Here is a 15,890-nt window from a genome sequence, read left to right as displayed (position 1 = left end):
CGCCTTTTCGAATGCGTTCGTCCTCACGATTGGTTTGCAGCGATCGACCTGAAGGACGCCTACTTCCATGTCTCCATCCTTCCTCGACACAGGCCGTTTCTACGGTTTGCTTTCGAGGGGCGGGCATGTCAGTACGCGGTCCTCCCATTCTGGCTCTCTCTGTCCCCTCGCGTCTTTACGAAGATTGCCGAGGCAGCCCTTGCGCCCCTACGGCAGCACGGGGTTCGCATCCTGAACTACCTCGATGCCTGGCTCATACTGGGCCACTCTCGAGAGCAGGTTTGCGGACACAGAGATCGGGTGCTCCAACACCTAGCCCGTCTGGGCCTTCGGGTCAACTGGGAGAAGAGCAAACTCTGCCCAGCGCAGAGGATCTCTTTTCTCGGTATGGACATCGACTTGGTCGCCATATGCGCGCAGCTTTCGAGCGAGCGCGCGCAGTCTCTGCTGACTTGTCTCCGTCAAATCGAGAGCAAGAGTGCGGTTCCACTGAAACTATTTCAGAGGCTCCTGGGGCATATGGCATCTGCAGCCGCGGTGACGCCGCTCGGATTGCTTCATATGAGACCGCTTCAGCATTGGCTTCGCGATCGAGTCCCGAGATGGGCATGGCAGTCTGGCATGCTCCGGGTCCAAGTGACTCGGGCCTGCTTACAGACGCTCACCCCGTGGTCGAACCTCAGTTTTCTATGGGCCGGTGTGCCCTTAGAACGAGTTTCCAGGCATGTTGTCGTATCGACGGATGCCTCTGCCACGGGCTGGGGTGCCATGTGCAATGGACAAGCAGCCGCGGGCTCCTGGACAGGACCTCAGCGCCTTCTGCATGTCAATTGCCTCGAGTTGCTGGCAGTACGGTTCGCCCTGCACCGCTTCCGAGCGTTGCTGAAGGGTCAACATGTGCTTGTCCGGACAGACTACATGGCCGTAGTAGTGTACATCAACCACCGCCAGGGCGGTCTACGCTCCCGCCGTATGTCTCAACTCGCCCACCATCTCGTTTTATGGAGTCAGAAGCGCCTGAGGTTCCTTCGTGCTGTCCATATTCCGGGAGTCCTGAACCTCGCAGCCGACGAGCTCTCGCGGTTTCAGCCTCTCCCGGGAGAATGGAGACTCCATCCCCAGACGGTCCAGCTGATTTGGGAACAGTTCGGGGACGCACAGGTAGATCTGTTTGCCTCCCACGACTCTTCCCACTGCTGCCTGTTCTATTCCCTGACGAGGGCACGCTTGGCACGGATGCTCTGGCGCACAGCTGGCCGCGGGGCCTACGCAAATATGCGTTCTCCCCAGTGAGCCTACTCGCACAGCTCTTGTGCAGATCAGGGAGGACAAGGAGCAGGTCCTTCTGGTCGCCCCGTACTGGCACGGCCAGACCTGGTTCCCCGAACTCATACTCCTTGCGACAGCCCCTCCCTGGCCTATTCCTCTGAGAGTCCTCACTCAGAGACGGGGCACCCTATGGCACCTGCGTCCCGATCTGTGGAACCTCCATGTGTGGCTCCTGGATGGGACGCGGCAGGTTGAGTGGCCTGCCACCTACGGTGGTCGCCACCATCACTTCCGCTAGGGCAGAGTCCACTCGGCATGCCTATGCATTGAAGTGGAACCTCTTCGTCACCTGGTGCTCTTCTCGCCTAGAAGACCCCTGGAAATGCCCGATCGGGTCCGTGCTTTCGTTTCTCCAAGAGGGGTTGGAGCGAAGGCTGTCTCCCTCCACCCTCAAAGTTTATGTGGCCGCAATATCTGCCCACCACAATCTTTTGGAGAACAAAAAGGTAAGTCAGCACGACCTGATCATCAGGTTCCTCAGGGGGGCGAGGAGTCTGAATCTTCCTCGCTCTCCTCTCGTACCGTCTTGGGACCTCTCAGGAGTTTAAGTGCTCTGCAGAGGCCTCCCTTTGAGCCTTGAGGTCGGTTGATATTAAGTTCCTGTCGATGAAGACAGCTCTGACCGCATTGGCCTCCGTTAAGAGGGTCGGGGACCTGCAGGTATTTTCGGTTGACGAAGCGTGCCTGGAATTCGGGCCGGCTAACTCTCACGTGATCCTGAGACCCCGGCCTGGATATGTGCCCAAGGTTCCCACCACTCCGTTCAAAGACCAGGTGGTGAACCTGCAAGCGCTGCCCGTGGAGGGGGCAGACCCAGCCTTGGCACTGCTCTGTCCAGTACGCGCTCTCCGCGCTGACGTAGACATGACGCAGTGTTTCAGGACCTCAGACCAGCTCTTTGTCTGTTATGGTGGAGAGCGGAAGGGAAGTGCTCTCTCAAAGCAAAGGCTGTCTCACTGGATAGTGGACACCATTGTTTTGGCTTACCAGCAGCAAGGTCGACCATGTCCCCTTGGGGTTCGGGCTCACTCCACTCGGAGTGTCGCCTCCTCTTGGGCTTTAGCGCATGGCGCCTCGCTAACAGACATCTGCAGAGCTGCAGGCTGGGCGACACCTAACACATTCGCCAGATTCTACAATCTCCGAGTGGAGCCAGTGTCCGACTATGTACTCGCCCCCCCGAGGGGCCGGTAATGGGCCAGGCTCAGGTGTCTTCGCTTGCTCGCCATTCCACTCCTCGGACTGGATACGTGCAATATCTTCCTCAGGTGAGCTCCCCGAGAGCCCTGAGTCCCTCCAGCACTGCTTACGCCGATACCTGTGTGTCTGCCCTCTAAGCAAGCCCAGACCCTCGTGTCCGGCCAGGTGCCCCGTGTGCATGGTTCCCCTCCGGCGACCCCCACACGTGTATTTCCACCGTAAGCCTCCGCAGTGAGCAGGTGTCTTTCCCTTGGCAAGTCCCTGCCACCCCTAGGGTTAAAAATCCACCTTCGGCTGGTACCCTAGAGTTTTCCATATGCAGCCCCTAGCGGGTCATATGTGTACTCTTAAGTCCTCCCTACGGGTAGGCATCTTGGCATTTCCTCACTGGAATATGCATCCCAGTGTACCTTGGTATTCCTGTGATAAGTGGGAGTCCTTCGTCCGTACTAGTCTTACGACAGGGTACTCACACTTACGCAGGGCACTGGAAGACAGCTGAGTGGCGGGATTATATTGGGACCCCCATTCGTTAGTCACTAACGTTATGTCGTAGTGACTGAACGAAAGGGAATGAGGGTTACATCCGTAACCGAGACGTTCCTTTCACTGGAACTAAGGGGCCAAGCCCAACCTCAGAAAAACAACCCCACACCATAATCTCCATTCCACCAAACTTTACACTTGGCACATTTTAGTCAGGCAAGTAACGTTCTCCTGACATCCGCCAAACTCAGACTCATCCATCGGATTGCCAGACAGAGAAGCGTGATTTGTCACTCCAGAGAACATGTCTCCACTGCTCTAGAGTCCAGTAGCAGCGTGCTTTAAACCACTGCATCCGACAGTTTGCATTGCAATTGGTGATGTAAGGCTTGGATGCAGCTGTTCGGCCATGGAAACCCATTCCATGAAGCTCTCTACGCACTGTTCTTGAGCTAATCTGAGGGCCACATGAAATTAGGAGGTCTGTAGCTATTGACTCAGCAAAAAGTTGCCGACTTCTGCACACTGTACACCTGCAACAATCTCTAAACCATGACCATTCTTTTTCTCTTCAGTCAAGTTGAGATATTGAGCAGTGGTATCTCAAGAAGCTGATGTGACTTCTGCTCTAAACAGCTCAATGTAATGGAAACAGTGCTGGAAGTACATTGCCACAAGCCTCCACTCATTCTACACTTTGCACAGAGACAGAAAATAAACAATGGATATTCTGTGAACAGAGAACTTCCCAATGGCGTGGTGGAATACCTTGCATGAGTAATGGGTATTAAACTGTTCAAATAAGGGTGGATTGGTCCCTAGGGTTTGAGACATATCAAACACTACAAAATTCATTAAATCACTGAGATACTAGTAGTCTAAGTAAAAATCTCTGCTGAGAATAAGACTATTTAAAAAAAAAATTTGCATTATAACATGTTACCACCATATGAATGAAAATTTTGGATTTTTCACATTTCCTGTTTGCATTCACACTTACTTAATGGCCTCCAAATATCCTTTAGCTGCTGCTACATGTAAGGGAGTAGCACCAGTCCGGGGGTGGCAAATATTCGCAGGTAGCCCATCTGTGAGCCAATGGCGGGCATCTTGCATGATCCACTCCTCTTCTGCTCGCTTAGCTGCTTCCACATCCATGCCTGATGAGAGATGGACTGATTATGTAACATAGATAAGTGTATATCTCCTACACTTCTGCATAAAACAACAAAATATGCAAGATTCTCTGAGGAGAACTACCTACTGAATTTGAGTTTGAGTGGGTTTGGAAAAATGAATTGAATGTAAATGTACTAATCAAGTTATGTGTGAATGAATATAGGGTAAATATATATATTTTTTAAAAGTTACATAATACATTGTGTAAAAATGCCTTTTTTTTCTTTGATTTGAGCCTGCACATTAAGGGGATAGTCTTCCAAAAAATGAAAATTCTGTTCTCATTACTTATTTTGAAAATGTTGGTAATCAAACAGTTTTGGTTAGCACTGACTTGGTAACCAAATGTAAAATGTATATTTAAAATAATTTCTAAAAATATATTTATTAATAATAGTCATACAGTTTTGGAAGGACATGAGAGTAAGTAAATCTAATTTTTTGAGTAAACTATATTTTTAGTTTACTCTATACATTAAGGTCTTCGTCAGGTGACTTTTTGACTCAGAGAGGTCAAAAGCTTGTTGAATAACTTCAGGGTGCGGACATTTGTGCTTTACATTACTATACATTACTACTCCAACCAACTTGAATTGGATGATTATTCTTAATAAATGTGTCAGGCTTTAATTTCTGCTACCTCTACACTATTGATTTTTATACAATTAGATTCATGATGTGACATCTCATACTGTATGTTGTGTTGTCTAACCCAGTGTTAACGTGTGTTCCTGCAGCAGTGTCTCTGTGGCCTCATCCTCTGCAATGTCCAGTGGTATATCACCATCACAGTTCACAGAACAGAGAGATGCACCATGGTGGAGCAGAAATCTGAAACACAAATGTAATCTTACATTGTGAACTCTGGAATGAGCCTAAAAGTTTACAGCAGTCAGAAAAGTTTGTAGTCCACAAAGATTGTAGTGTTGTGTGTGCAGACAATGTCTGAGTGACTGTTCCATTAAATAAGCACAGTATAATACATGCTAATGGGGTTCATAACAGAGTTCTTGAAGCTCCAAAAAGTGCATCCAGCCATCATAAAAACAATCCATACGACAGCAGTGGGTTAATAAATGCCTCATGAGAAAAGCAATGGGTTTTTGAAAGAAAAATTTATATTTAAAACTTTATAAACTGAAATCACTGGCTTCTGGCAATGGCCGTACGTGCTTTGACGAGAGAGTCGAATTCTGGCGGAATGTTTTGCCAAAACCCACATTTAGGACACCCACTTGTTGCAGTCTCTGTCTGGCTAACCTGGTTGATTCTACCAGTAACGTGTACATCTCAGATATTGAGCCAGGTAGGTATAAGTGAAAGTGTGATTGGTCCATTAAATCATATTGAGAGGAGAAATCCTTGCATAAAAAATAATAGATACACTGTTTTTAACTAACGTTTTGTATAATTATTTATTTAAATATAATAGCAAATGTAAGTAGTTTTATAATGGGTTTATGGCCTTAAAAGTACTTGGTAACAAGATGCTAATGTTTTTAATTTTTCTACATTTATCTAAAAACAATGAATGACTACACATTTTAATATTAGGTGCATTTAAATCACAACATCACAGATAGTTAAATTAACTGATTCATAGTCATAATAATAATGGTTTATAATAATGGCATAATAATGAAGTAATAAGAACTTAATGAATAATGAAGTAATAAGAAAAAATATATTAAATCTCATAGCATATTTCAATCACACTCAACACAATCTCAAAGCTAGCTAATTGCTAAACATAATAGAAAACCTTGGGCAGACTCAATCTAAACACGTATTCATTAAATTTAGTCATACTCTGTTATCTCCAGGTTTCCACAGGATGCAGCCACATGAAGAGGAGTCCAACCCTCACTGTCCACCTGGTTAACTTTGGCACCCTGAGACAGAAGAAATGCCACCATCTCCATACTGCCATCGATGCAGGCCTGGGAAAGAACACCATGTACAATCAGATTTTTATAGAAATGCACCAACATTAAAGATAGAATGAAACAGATTTTGTAATAGTCTTCCCTATTATGATGTATATCTGACTGAAACTGGCTTCTCAAACAAGAAAGAAATGTACTTTTGGACAACTTTTGGCCATCATATTGTCCATAATTATTTATAGCCTATGTTATATGGCCAATAAACAATGTTAAAATTCTGTACTACTTTGGGTAAATAAATCAAAAGTAAGACTCTAAAACATAAAACCAACCATGTTGGTTTATGTTACTTAAAGGGTAAACCCAAAAATGAAAATTAGCCCATAATTTACTCCCCCCCAAGTCATCCTAGATGTTTATGAAATTTTTATTTTAGACGAATACAATCAGAGTTAAATAAAAAAATGTCCTGGCTCTTCCAAGCTTTATAATGGCAGTGAATGCTGTTTCTGTTTTGAAATCCATAAAAGTGTATCTATACATCATAAAAGTAATCCATAAGGTTAATAAAGGCCTTCTGAAGCAAAGTGAAATCAACTTTCCCTTGAGCTTTTGGTATATAAAAGGTCATCTTAACATAAGAATATCCTCTAAATTTTTGAGCAGAAAACTTCAAAGAAAAGTCAAAGAAAAGCTTTTATTGACAGCTGGCTCAGCAAATTATTGATCTGCGAATGTGCTTACCTGTGACGTCAGAGTTCAGTGAAAAGCCACCTTAACCGAAGAAGACGAACGCCTAATTCTGTAGCCCCGACCACAGATTCGTGCCTGGCATGCTAGATAAATAACATAGGCCTACGCGAAGCTAAACCGGATCGAACTTCCAAGCAATAAAGCTTATGGCATGTTTCAAACAAGCTTCCTTCGGATTCCAAAATGCATGGTTGAACTTTATTTTTGATGAAGATCCAGTTCACGTGGGGAAGACATTGCATTTGTTCTCTTGATTTCCCCCAAATTTGTTTGTAAACAAGATACTGGATTTTCAGACAGAATTAGATTAAAAAACAATGTTGTGGCTTCTGGATCTGACAGGAATGATGCAACAATTATGCGAGTAAAAAAAATTTTTTATATGTGATAGTATTGCATTACGTTTGATATCTACTGATTATGTACGTGTCTAACTAAACATAACTTCCACACTTTCACAGGCTGGAGTATCCTTTGTATTTAAGGTGTTGTTGGTTCATTGTCCTGCGATTCATGATCAGATACAAACATCTCATTCCAGTTGCCGTTTCTCCACATTGGAAGTTTTCAAAACAATTCCTCACATGTAATGACTGGGGAGCCGAAGCTCATTATAATATGCAAAACTTTTATCCAATTATGGCAGTGGGTGTTTACTTCCAAGTCTTCAATGCGGCACGCCCATAAAAACTGAGCGTTTCAAGAGCTAAGCTCAAAACCAGGATAGATAACCTATACTTATTCATTATGATGTTTTTTAATGTAAAAATTGCGCCAACGTCATACGTTGACCTCAGACAACAGTATACTGCCTTCCTGAGATCGCTAGAACACCCGAGGCTATGCACTCTGCCCGGCCGGGCGGAAGTGCTCGCAGGCGGCGCCGAGATCGTAAACAAAGGCGGGGAATACGCGGTGGTCTGAGAGCTAAGCTAAGGCTAAAGCTAAAGCTTACCCCACATCGGCTCTCTTTACCCAGTATTTTCCTTGCCAATGTACGGTCGCTAGTGAACAAAATGGAGGAGATTCGACTCAGCATCACACACAGTAAGAAACTTTTGAACTGTAACGTCCTAATCTTCACGGAAACCTGGCTAAACGGCGGAATACCGGACACCGCTATTGAGCTAGCGGGATGCCACACACTCCGGGCGGATAGAACATTAGATGGCTCCGGTAAGACCAGAGGTGGTGGATTGTGCATTTACATTAACAAAGCCTGGTGCACAAACTCTGCTATTGTTGGGAGTCATTGTTCAGCTAACCTCGAGTTTCTCATGGTTAAATGTAGACCGTTTTATCTGCCGCGAGAGTTCACTTCCACCATTATAACTGCAGCCTATATTCCCCCGGATGCTGATGCCAAGCTTGCTATGAAAGAACTTCATGCAGCCATCAGTAAACAACAGACTGATCACCCGGAAGCTGCTTTTATTGTTGCAGGTGACTTTAATCATTCAAACTTAAAGTCAGTGCTACCCAAGTTTCACCAGCATGTTTCCTGCCACACCAGAGGAAACAAAACCTTAGACCATGTTTACACAAACATGGCTGGTGCTTACGTTGCGACACCCCTCCCCCACCTGGGACAGTCAGACCACATCTCTTTGTTCCTCATCCCCAAATATTCACCCCTCATCAACCGTGTGAAGCCATCAGTAAAGACCATCAAGGTGTGGCCTGCGGGGGTTGATTCCACACTCCAGGAAAGGTTTCTACACACAGACTGGAGTGTGTTTGCTTCTCAAGCCACCAGTGGCGCTCACACGGACATTGACTCCTACACCTCCTCTGTATTGGATCATATCAATACCACCATTGACAGTGTTACAACCCAGAAACAGATCACCACATACCCAAATCAGAAGCCATGGATGAACAGGGAAGTGCGACTCCTGCTGAAGTCACGCAATACTGCCTTCAGATCAGGAGATGCACAAGCCTACAGCGCATCCAGAGCTAACCTGAAGAGGGGCATCAAAAAGGCCAAGCACTGCTACAAGCTAAAGATAGAGGGTCACTTTTCCAACTCTGACCCTCGACGCATGTGGCAGGGCATCCAGGCCATCAGTGATTACAAACCCCCCCACTCCACCCCCGCAGCCACTGATGTCAACTTCCTGAACGAGCTAAATCACTTTTATGCTCGCTTTGAAAGAGACAACAGAGAAACTGCCACCAAGCTCAAACCCTCAGCTGACCCACCAATCACACTCTCCTCCACAGATGTCTGCAAGTCACTGAGCCGGATCAGCGCGCACAAGGCTGCTGGACCAGACAACATCCCTGGTCGTGTTCTCAGGGCATGTGCGGAGCAGCTCGCTGAGGTTTTTACAGACATTTTCAACCTGTCTCTTGCCCAAGCAGCTGTACCTTCATGCTTCAAACGCACGTCCATTGTGCCAGTGCCAAAACACTCTAACCCGAGGTGCCCTAATGACTACCGCCCTGTAGCACTCACACCCATCGTCATGAAGTGCTTTGAGCGGCTGGTCCTGGAACACCTAAAAGACTCTCTACCATCCACATTGGACTCACACCAGTTTGCCTACCGCAGCAATAGGAGCACAGAGGATGCCGTTTCCATGGCACTGCACTCTGTGCTCACTCACCTGGACAATAAGAACACTTATGCACGCATGCTGTTTGTTGACTTCAGCTCAGCATTCAACACTGTCATCCCAACCAAGTTAATAGCCAAACTTGGAGACCTGGGCATCAATACCTCAATGTGCAACTGGATTTTGGACTTCCTAACTGACAGACCCCAGAATGTTCGTTCAGGATCCACCTGCTCCACATCCATCACACTCAACACTGGTGTACCACAGGGCTGTGTGCTAAGTCCGTTTCTCTACTCCCTCTTCACCTCCGACTGCAAGCCTGTGTATGGATCTAATTCTATCGTCAAGTTTGCGGACGACACAACGGTGATTGGGCTCATCAGCAACAACGATGAGACTGCCTACAGGGAGGAGATCCAGCACCTGGCCACATGGTGCACCGAAAATAACCTGCTCCTCAACACCACCAAAACGAAGGAGCTCATCGTGGACTTCAGGAAGGAGCCAAGAGGCACACACGACACCATCCACATCAATGGAATGGCTGTTGAACGTGTCTCCAGTTTCAAGTTCCTGGGGATCCACATCTCAGCGGACATGTCGTGGACGACCAACACCTCCAGCCTGGTCAAGAAGGCTCACCAGCGCCTCTTCTTCCTGAGGACACTGAGGAAGAATCAGCTCTCCTCGGCCATCCTGGTGAACTTCTATCGCTGCGCAATAGAAAGCATCCTGACCAACTGTGTTGCAGTGTGGTATGGGAGCTGCTCTGTTGCGGAGCGCAAGGCACTGCAGCGGGTGGTGAAAACTGCCCAGCGCATCACAGGGACTCCACTGCCTGCCATCGAGCACATCCAGAGGAAACGCTGTCTGCATCGAGCTCGCAGCATCCTCAAGGACTCCTCTCACCCAGCCCACAGACTGTTTTCTCTCCTGCCCTCCGGCAGGCGTTTCAGGATCCACCGGACCAGGACCAGCAGACTTAAGAACAGTTTTTTCCCCAGAGCTGTCTCTTTATTGAACTCAAACCCCCGCTGATCCACTCCCCTCATATACTGATAACTCTCCTACCTCACATCCACCTTCACTTTGTTATTTGCACTACCGACTCTTTATTACAGTAACAACTGTTTACTTATTCATCTTGCACTACCACACCGTAACTGGATTATGCTCATTTGCACTGCCGACTGTTATTTACAGTACCTACTGTTTACATTTGTATTTTGCACCGTACTTCTAACTGTAATATGCAATCACTTCCACTGCACTTTACACTTTTTTTCGGATAGCTTCTGTCCATAATTTATTGCACTACCTTAATCCACTGCCATATTCCTAATTTTAGCCTAACATATCATTGTATACCTCTATCTGTAAAATTCTGTTTATAGTAATAGCCATCTGTATATTATATTATATTCATAGTACATATCCACCTGTAAATTCTGTTTATAGTATTAACCATCTGTATATTATTCACTGTACATATTCACCTGTAAATTCTGTTTATAGTAATAACCATCTCTCTATTTATAGACATATTTATATATACTCAGTACATATCCATGTCCTGCACTTATGCAAACGTTGTATATCCTGCACTTGCTGCTATTGCACTTCTGGTTAGACCTAAACTGCATTTCGTTGCCTTGTACTTGTACTTGTGTAATGACAATAAAGTTGAATCTAATCTAATCTAATCTAATACATTTTTTTTAAAAACCCAGTTCACTAACTTCCGCTAATCATCACGAGAGACTTCCGTTCCAGCGTATGACGTAGGACGCTCCGGTGAGAATATGTTAGTTCTCGTGAGAACCAGTTTTTGTTTTGCTCTATCCTTGGCGTTTCCGCGTTTGTCACCGGAACTTATGCTACGCCTGTGTCCTACGCTAGAACGCCAGTCTCTCGTGAACGCGCGTACAACAGTTAGCGGAAGTTAGAGATTACAGTTTGTAAAGTTTTAAATATGGATAATATTCTTACACAAGGCCTTTACTAACCCCCCGGAGCCGTATGGATTACTTTTATGATGGATAGAAACACTTTTTTTTGGACAGAAACAGCCATTCACTGCCATCATAAAGCTTGGAAGAGCCAGGACATTTTTTAATATAACTCCGATTGTATTTGTCTGAAAGAAGAATTTCATATACACCTAGGATAACTTGAGGGTGAGTAAATCATGGGCTAATTTTAATGTTAAGAAAAGGTCCTAAAACCATTGTAGCAAAGAAGCACTGCAGCATGAATATGGAGCCATCAGGAAAATTATCTTTTCACTTTAACAAGACAATAAAATGGCTTAAAGGGTTAGTTCACACAAAAATGAAAATTCTGTCATTAATTACTCAACCTCATGTCGTTCCAAACCTGTATGACCTTCATTCATCTTCGAAACCAAATTAGGATATTTTTTATGAAATCCGAGAGGTTTCTGAACCAGCCATAGGCAGCAACGTCATTGCAACTTTCAAGGCCCGGAAAGGTAGTAAAGACTAGACTGGGTAAGCCCAGCCTGATCTGCTGGCGATTTGATTTTGCCCTGCAACTCAGTCTGGAAACCTGTACATTAATTTCTACTGCTTCTGTTACACTTTTGCAGGAACCAATCACAGACTGGCTTATCCACCTGGCATGCTATTGGTGGGTTTAACACGATGACGGATAGAGAAGCGATGGGTTGTTGCCCATTGATTACACCTCTTGTGGTCTGATTGGTTGAAGGACTATCCAATTGCGTACAGAGTCATTTAATTTATGCTCGTTTATCACACCTCTTGTGCAGTAGAAAATACGTAGCAGATTCCCCAGACTAATGTTCAATCTTAAATTGAGCTTGGTCTGGTGATAGCTAGGTTTGTGAACAAAAAGTATTATCGTCGCTTCATAACATTTAGGTTGAGCCACTGCAGTCACATGGACTATTTTACATGAGGAACGACATGAGGGTGAGTAATTAATGACAGAATTTTTGGGTGAACAAACCATTGAAAATACAGCAAAATTCTGACCTGGTGTAAAGCTGTTATTCCATCTGCATTGGCACAGTTGACAACATCGTCATCTCCATTCTTTACTCGTACTTCTCTCAGCATCTCGTTTGCCTCCTCAGTGTCACCAGTAGCACACACTGCTAGGAACTCTGCAGTCTTCTCAAATCTTACCCGCAACCTGAGAAAGGAGAGACATGCTATCTGGATTGGTGTTGGCATAATTGTGACACCTCAAAAACTATAGTGTTACATTGTAACAAGATTTGACAAATATTGTGTAATTCAGGAGTGTCTGCAACTGTAACATTTAGCTTCAGCAACCATCAGCTCTAGAACAATATTTTCAAATTGTGCTGGTTCTTTGATCCATTAAGAATGGACTAATCAGGAAACACATTCTAACAGGATAGTAATCCAATGCATGGCAGATGGTCCTTGACACCCAAAATAGCTAACTAAATCTGGAGATCTTCATTAAAGAGTTAAGCTGAGAAACACAGAAACAGATTGTATTCGGAAATGCTTGTTTACATCGATGAACTACATTACTAATTAATAGTAAAATGTTCTCTGTGCTCTGGTTTTGTCATTATCTTGGTGATAAATCTCCAAACCTGTTTTTTTTCTGCTGCTCATTTGTGTCTGTTCTGCCTCCATCAGGAGCTCGGGTGATCGTCTCTCCTCTCCAGCGACTCCGCGGCACCGCCGGCTCTCTGTCTGTACTGGAGCCCGACCAACGCGTCAGCTGCTCCCGACGCTTCGCTACCGCCGCGTCCCCCATAATCCAGCACTAAAGACACATATTTTAAAGAGAAATCGCCATGATCACAGCTTTAGGAACATATATGACACAGACACGCCCTCCATGCGCGCTGTTTACACTTCCTCATCACACTCACAGGAAGTGACTAAAAACATATAACCAGTCATTAACGCTCACTTCTGTCCCACTAAAAATACCTGCCGATCCGAGATTTCGACGACCAGTAATAAAGTTCAAGAACCAGAAAAAGATTTTATGTAATTGCCATGACGTTTAAGGCTTTAGGTCAGAGATCAAAACTACAGTTCCACCTCCAGGCTGCAGAGGGCATAGCAGCCAGAGATCCTTGCCAGCTTCCGGGGTTATACACCCCAAGGGATGATTATTATTCCTCAAAAACGTCATGTTTTAGCATGTCCCTTTTTCATTCTTAGTTTACATCTGTATGAATACGCTGCAGCTCAATCAATGTGAGGAATTTAGGCAGAGAATGACAGGCAAGTTCTGTGTAAGATGAGGTGTTTACGCTTTTAGTTTTTTTTCCTTTTTTCAAAATATTCTTAGTCTTGTTAACTATATCATGAGCTATCTGATATATTGCAATTGTTAGATATGTGTAAGTGATTGTGTTTTATATTTGTGGGATGGAGAAATGAAGCCTCGTGAAGGAAAAGATTCGAAGTTTCGGAGTATTGATTACAGTGCCATCTAGTGGTTAATGAATGTACAGCAGCCAGTCCTTGAGATGAAGCTTCCTCTTCATTGAGGTGACCACCACCAATATTTTTTTACGGTCTATGCACCAGACGCGTTTTCCGGAGCGGTCCCTTGAAATGTCCCCATTTTACAGGTCGTTCAAAACAACCCGCAAATACATTGCAAAAAAAAAGCCTGACGAACATACAGGCAATCGTATAGTGATTATTTTCACCATCAGATGTCGCTGCAAGCTGCTCTGACTCAACTTGGTCGCGCGCGCCACTACTTCACGAAGATCGTGGACCAGAGCAGGGCGTCATTATCGTCAAATATCTAAAGAAACATCGTAGTAACCTACTAACTATTCATATTAAATGAAATAATACTGTTTGTATGTGCTTTATAACAGGGCCTCAACAAGGTGCAGGACTGTTTTGCAACGTCCTAACGTCCTCAAAAGTGAGTCGCAGAGCTGCATTTTCACCCTACCCACAGCAGTTTTGCCCGCGCATGCGCATTTCCTCGTGAGAGTTTTATGTCGATGAGATGCATGTTATTGTTTCAAAATGCTCTTCTTGCTCTTATTCATGTCAGAGGTTAGGGACAACAAAAACGTTAGCGTGCCATTCTTTTATAACCCTGAAATTTGAAAGTTATGTTTTATGTGTGTGTGTGTGTGTGTGTGTGTGTGTGTGTGTGTGTGGTGTGGGTGTAATTGCTCTTGTATAATTTTATAGTTCGTGATCAATGGTAATGGTAAACTATTGGTAGGCTATGTTTAACATGTAAATTGTAAATGTAATAAATAATGAATAAATGTAAATTAAATTGTATTCTAGGTTATGTCTCCAACAAATTAATAATATGCTCACTCTTTCAGCCTGTTTGAAATTAAGTTTTATTTGTGTTCATATTTATGCATTTACCCCAGGCAGAATTAATCAACTTGAGGAATTATATTTATCTTGACTTTAGACTAATAATTACCCTTTGAATGTCTATTCGAAATTTTGATTGTTATACCAGGATTTGAAATAAAAAGTGTGTTTATTATACCCGACATTTAGTTTTTGGAGGGAAAACTTAAAATATTAAAGTGTTCATGACACACAAGCATTGTTTTATTTCAGTAAAGGAGCCTGAAGGCCTGTGAGCAACAGCATATGCAAAAAATAAAGGCAGGAGCAACAATAACCATTAGATAGTTTTAGGACAGAACAGTCGCTAAGATTTGAAAATGAAATGTGACAAAGGCAAAACTACTGTAGTGAAACTGCGCATGCGCGGGCAAAACTGCTGGGGTAAAACTGTGGCTCTGCAGACAGATATTATTGAAAAGTTTTGTAGAAAATTCGTTATGCTTAAAATTAGCATAAAATGCAAAATATTAAGCTTAATTAAGGATAGTTAGTCATTTCCAAGCAAAAACATTTGAAAAATTTAGAAAAAGTTTTGTACAATTGCTGTATAATCACAGTTTGTAACAATTCAAATATTAAACAATTACACAAAACAATAGTTTTATTTAATTATCATATTAATTATATTTATTTTGCTTTATTTTTAAAATATGTTTTTGTAAAGACGTAATTTTGTTATAATATAACATTGTTTTGAACTGCTTGCTATTTACAGTGGTTACTATTAACTGTTTTCATATTTTTGGGGGGTGAATTGTATTAAAACCAGACCAAAAATCCTAATAATCTACCGTAAAACTTCAAATAATAGCCGAGTCCCAAATAGACGCCTGTCTCTTTTAAACGCCTGGTGTGACAACAGGTTTGGGTAAATAAAGGCCGGTCTCAAATAGAGGCCTGGGGCCTCATTTATAAAACTTTGCGTAGGATTTGCGTCAGAAGTGGCGTACGGATGAAACATAGGATGTGCGTACGCACAGAAATATACGGATTTATAAAACCGTGCGCACGCACATCCTACGCAGTTTTCCCTTAATAAATCACAATCACTTCTAAATGTAGCGCAGCTTATGCGGCTTCATGTCACGGCCATAGTTGCCCATAAATAGTCC

The 15,890-nt window shown here is 43.9% G+C and overlaps 1 protein-coding gene across 4 annotated transcripts in view; it reads right to left on the bottom strand.

The window, feature by feature from the left end:
• Positions 1-13,497, bottom strand: part of ppp1r12c (protein phosphatase 1, regulatory subunit 12C) — a 31,965-nt gene extending 18,468 nt beyond the window's left edge. Inside the window, exons 1-6 of one of the 4 annotated variants that reach the window (XM_079840848.1) lie at positions 13,357-13,497; positions 13,011-13,186; positions 12,415-12,574; positions 6,004-6,134; positions 4,907-5,025; positions 4,016-4,175 (exon numbers count right to left, since the gene is read on the bottom strand). In XM_079840848.1, the coding sequence (XP_079696974.1) occupies positions 4,016-4,175; positions 4,907-5,025; positions 6,004-6,134; positions 12,415-12,574; positions 13,011-13,177 (737 nt within the window). In that variant the 5' untranslated portion in view covers positions 13,178-13,186; positions 13,357-13,497. Of the gene's footprint in view, positions 1-4,015; positions 4,176-4,906; positions 5,026-6,003; positions 6,135-12,414; positions 12,575-13,010; positions 13,187-13,295 lie in introns of all 4 variants that reach the window. The other 3 variants (XM_079840847.1, XM_079840846.1, XM_079840849.1) reach the window with 3 other exon arrangements.
• Positions 13,498-15,890: the final 2,393 nt, after the last annotated feature.

Source organism: Gobio gobio (genome assembly GCF_949357685.1).
Source record: "Gobio gobio genome assembly, chromosome: 17".
In the NCBI taxonomy this organism is placed as follows: domain Eukaryota; kingdom Metazoa; phylum Chordata; class Actinopteri; order Cypriniformes; family Gobionidae; genus Gobio; species Gobio gobio.
Note: the sequence above shows the minus strand (reverse complement) of the source record. Positions and strands in the feature narration are given on the sequence as shown.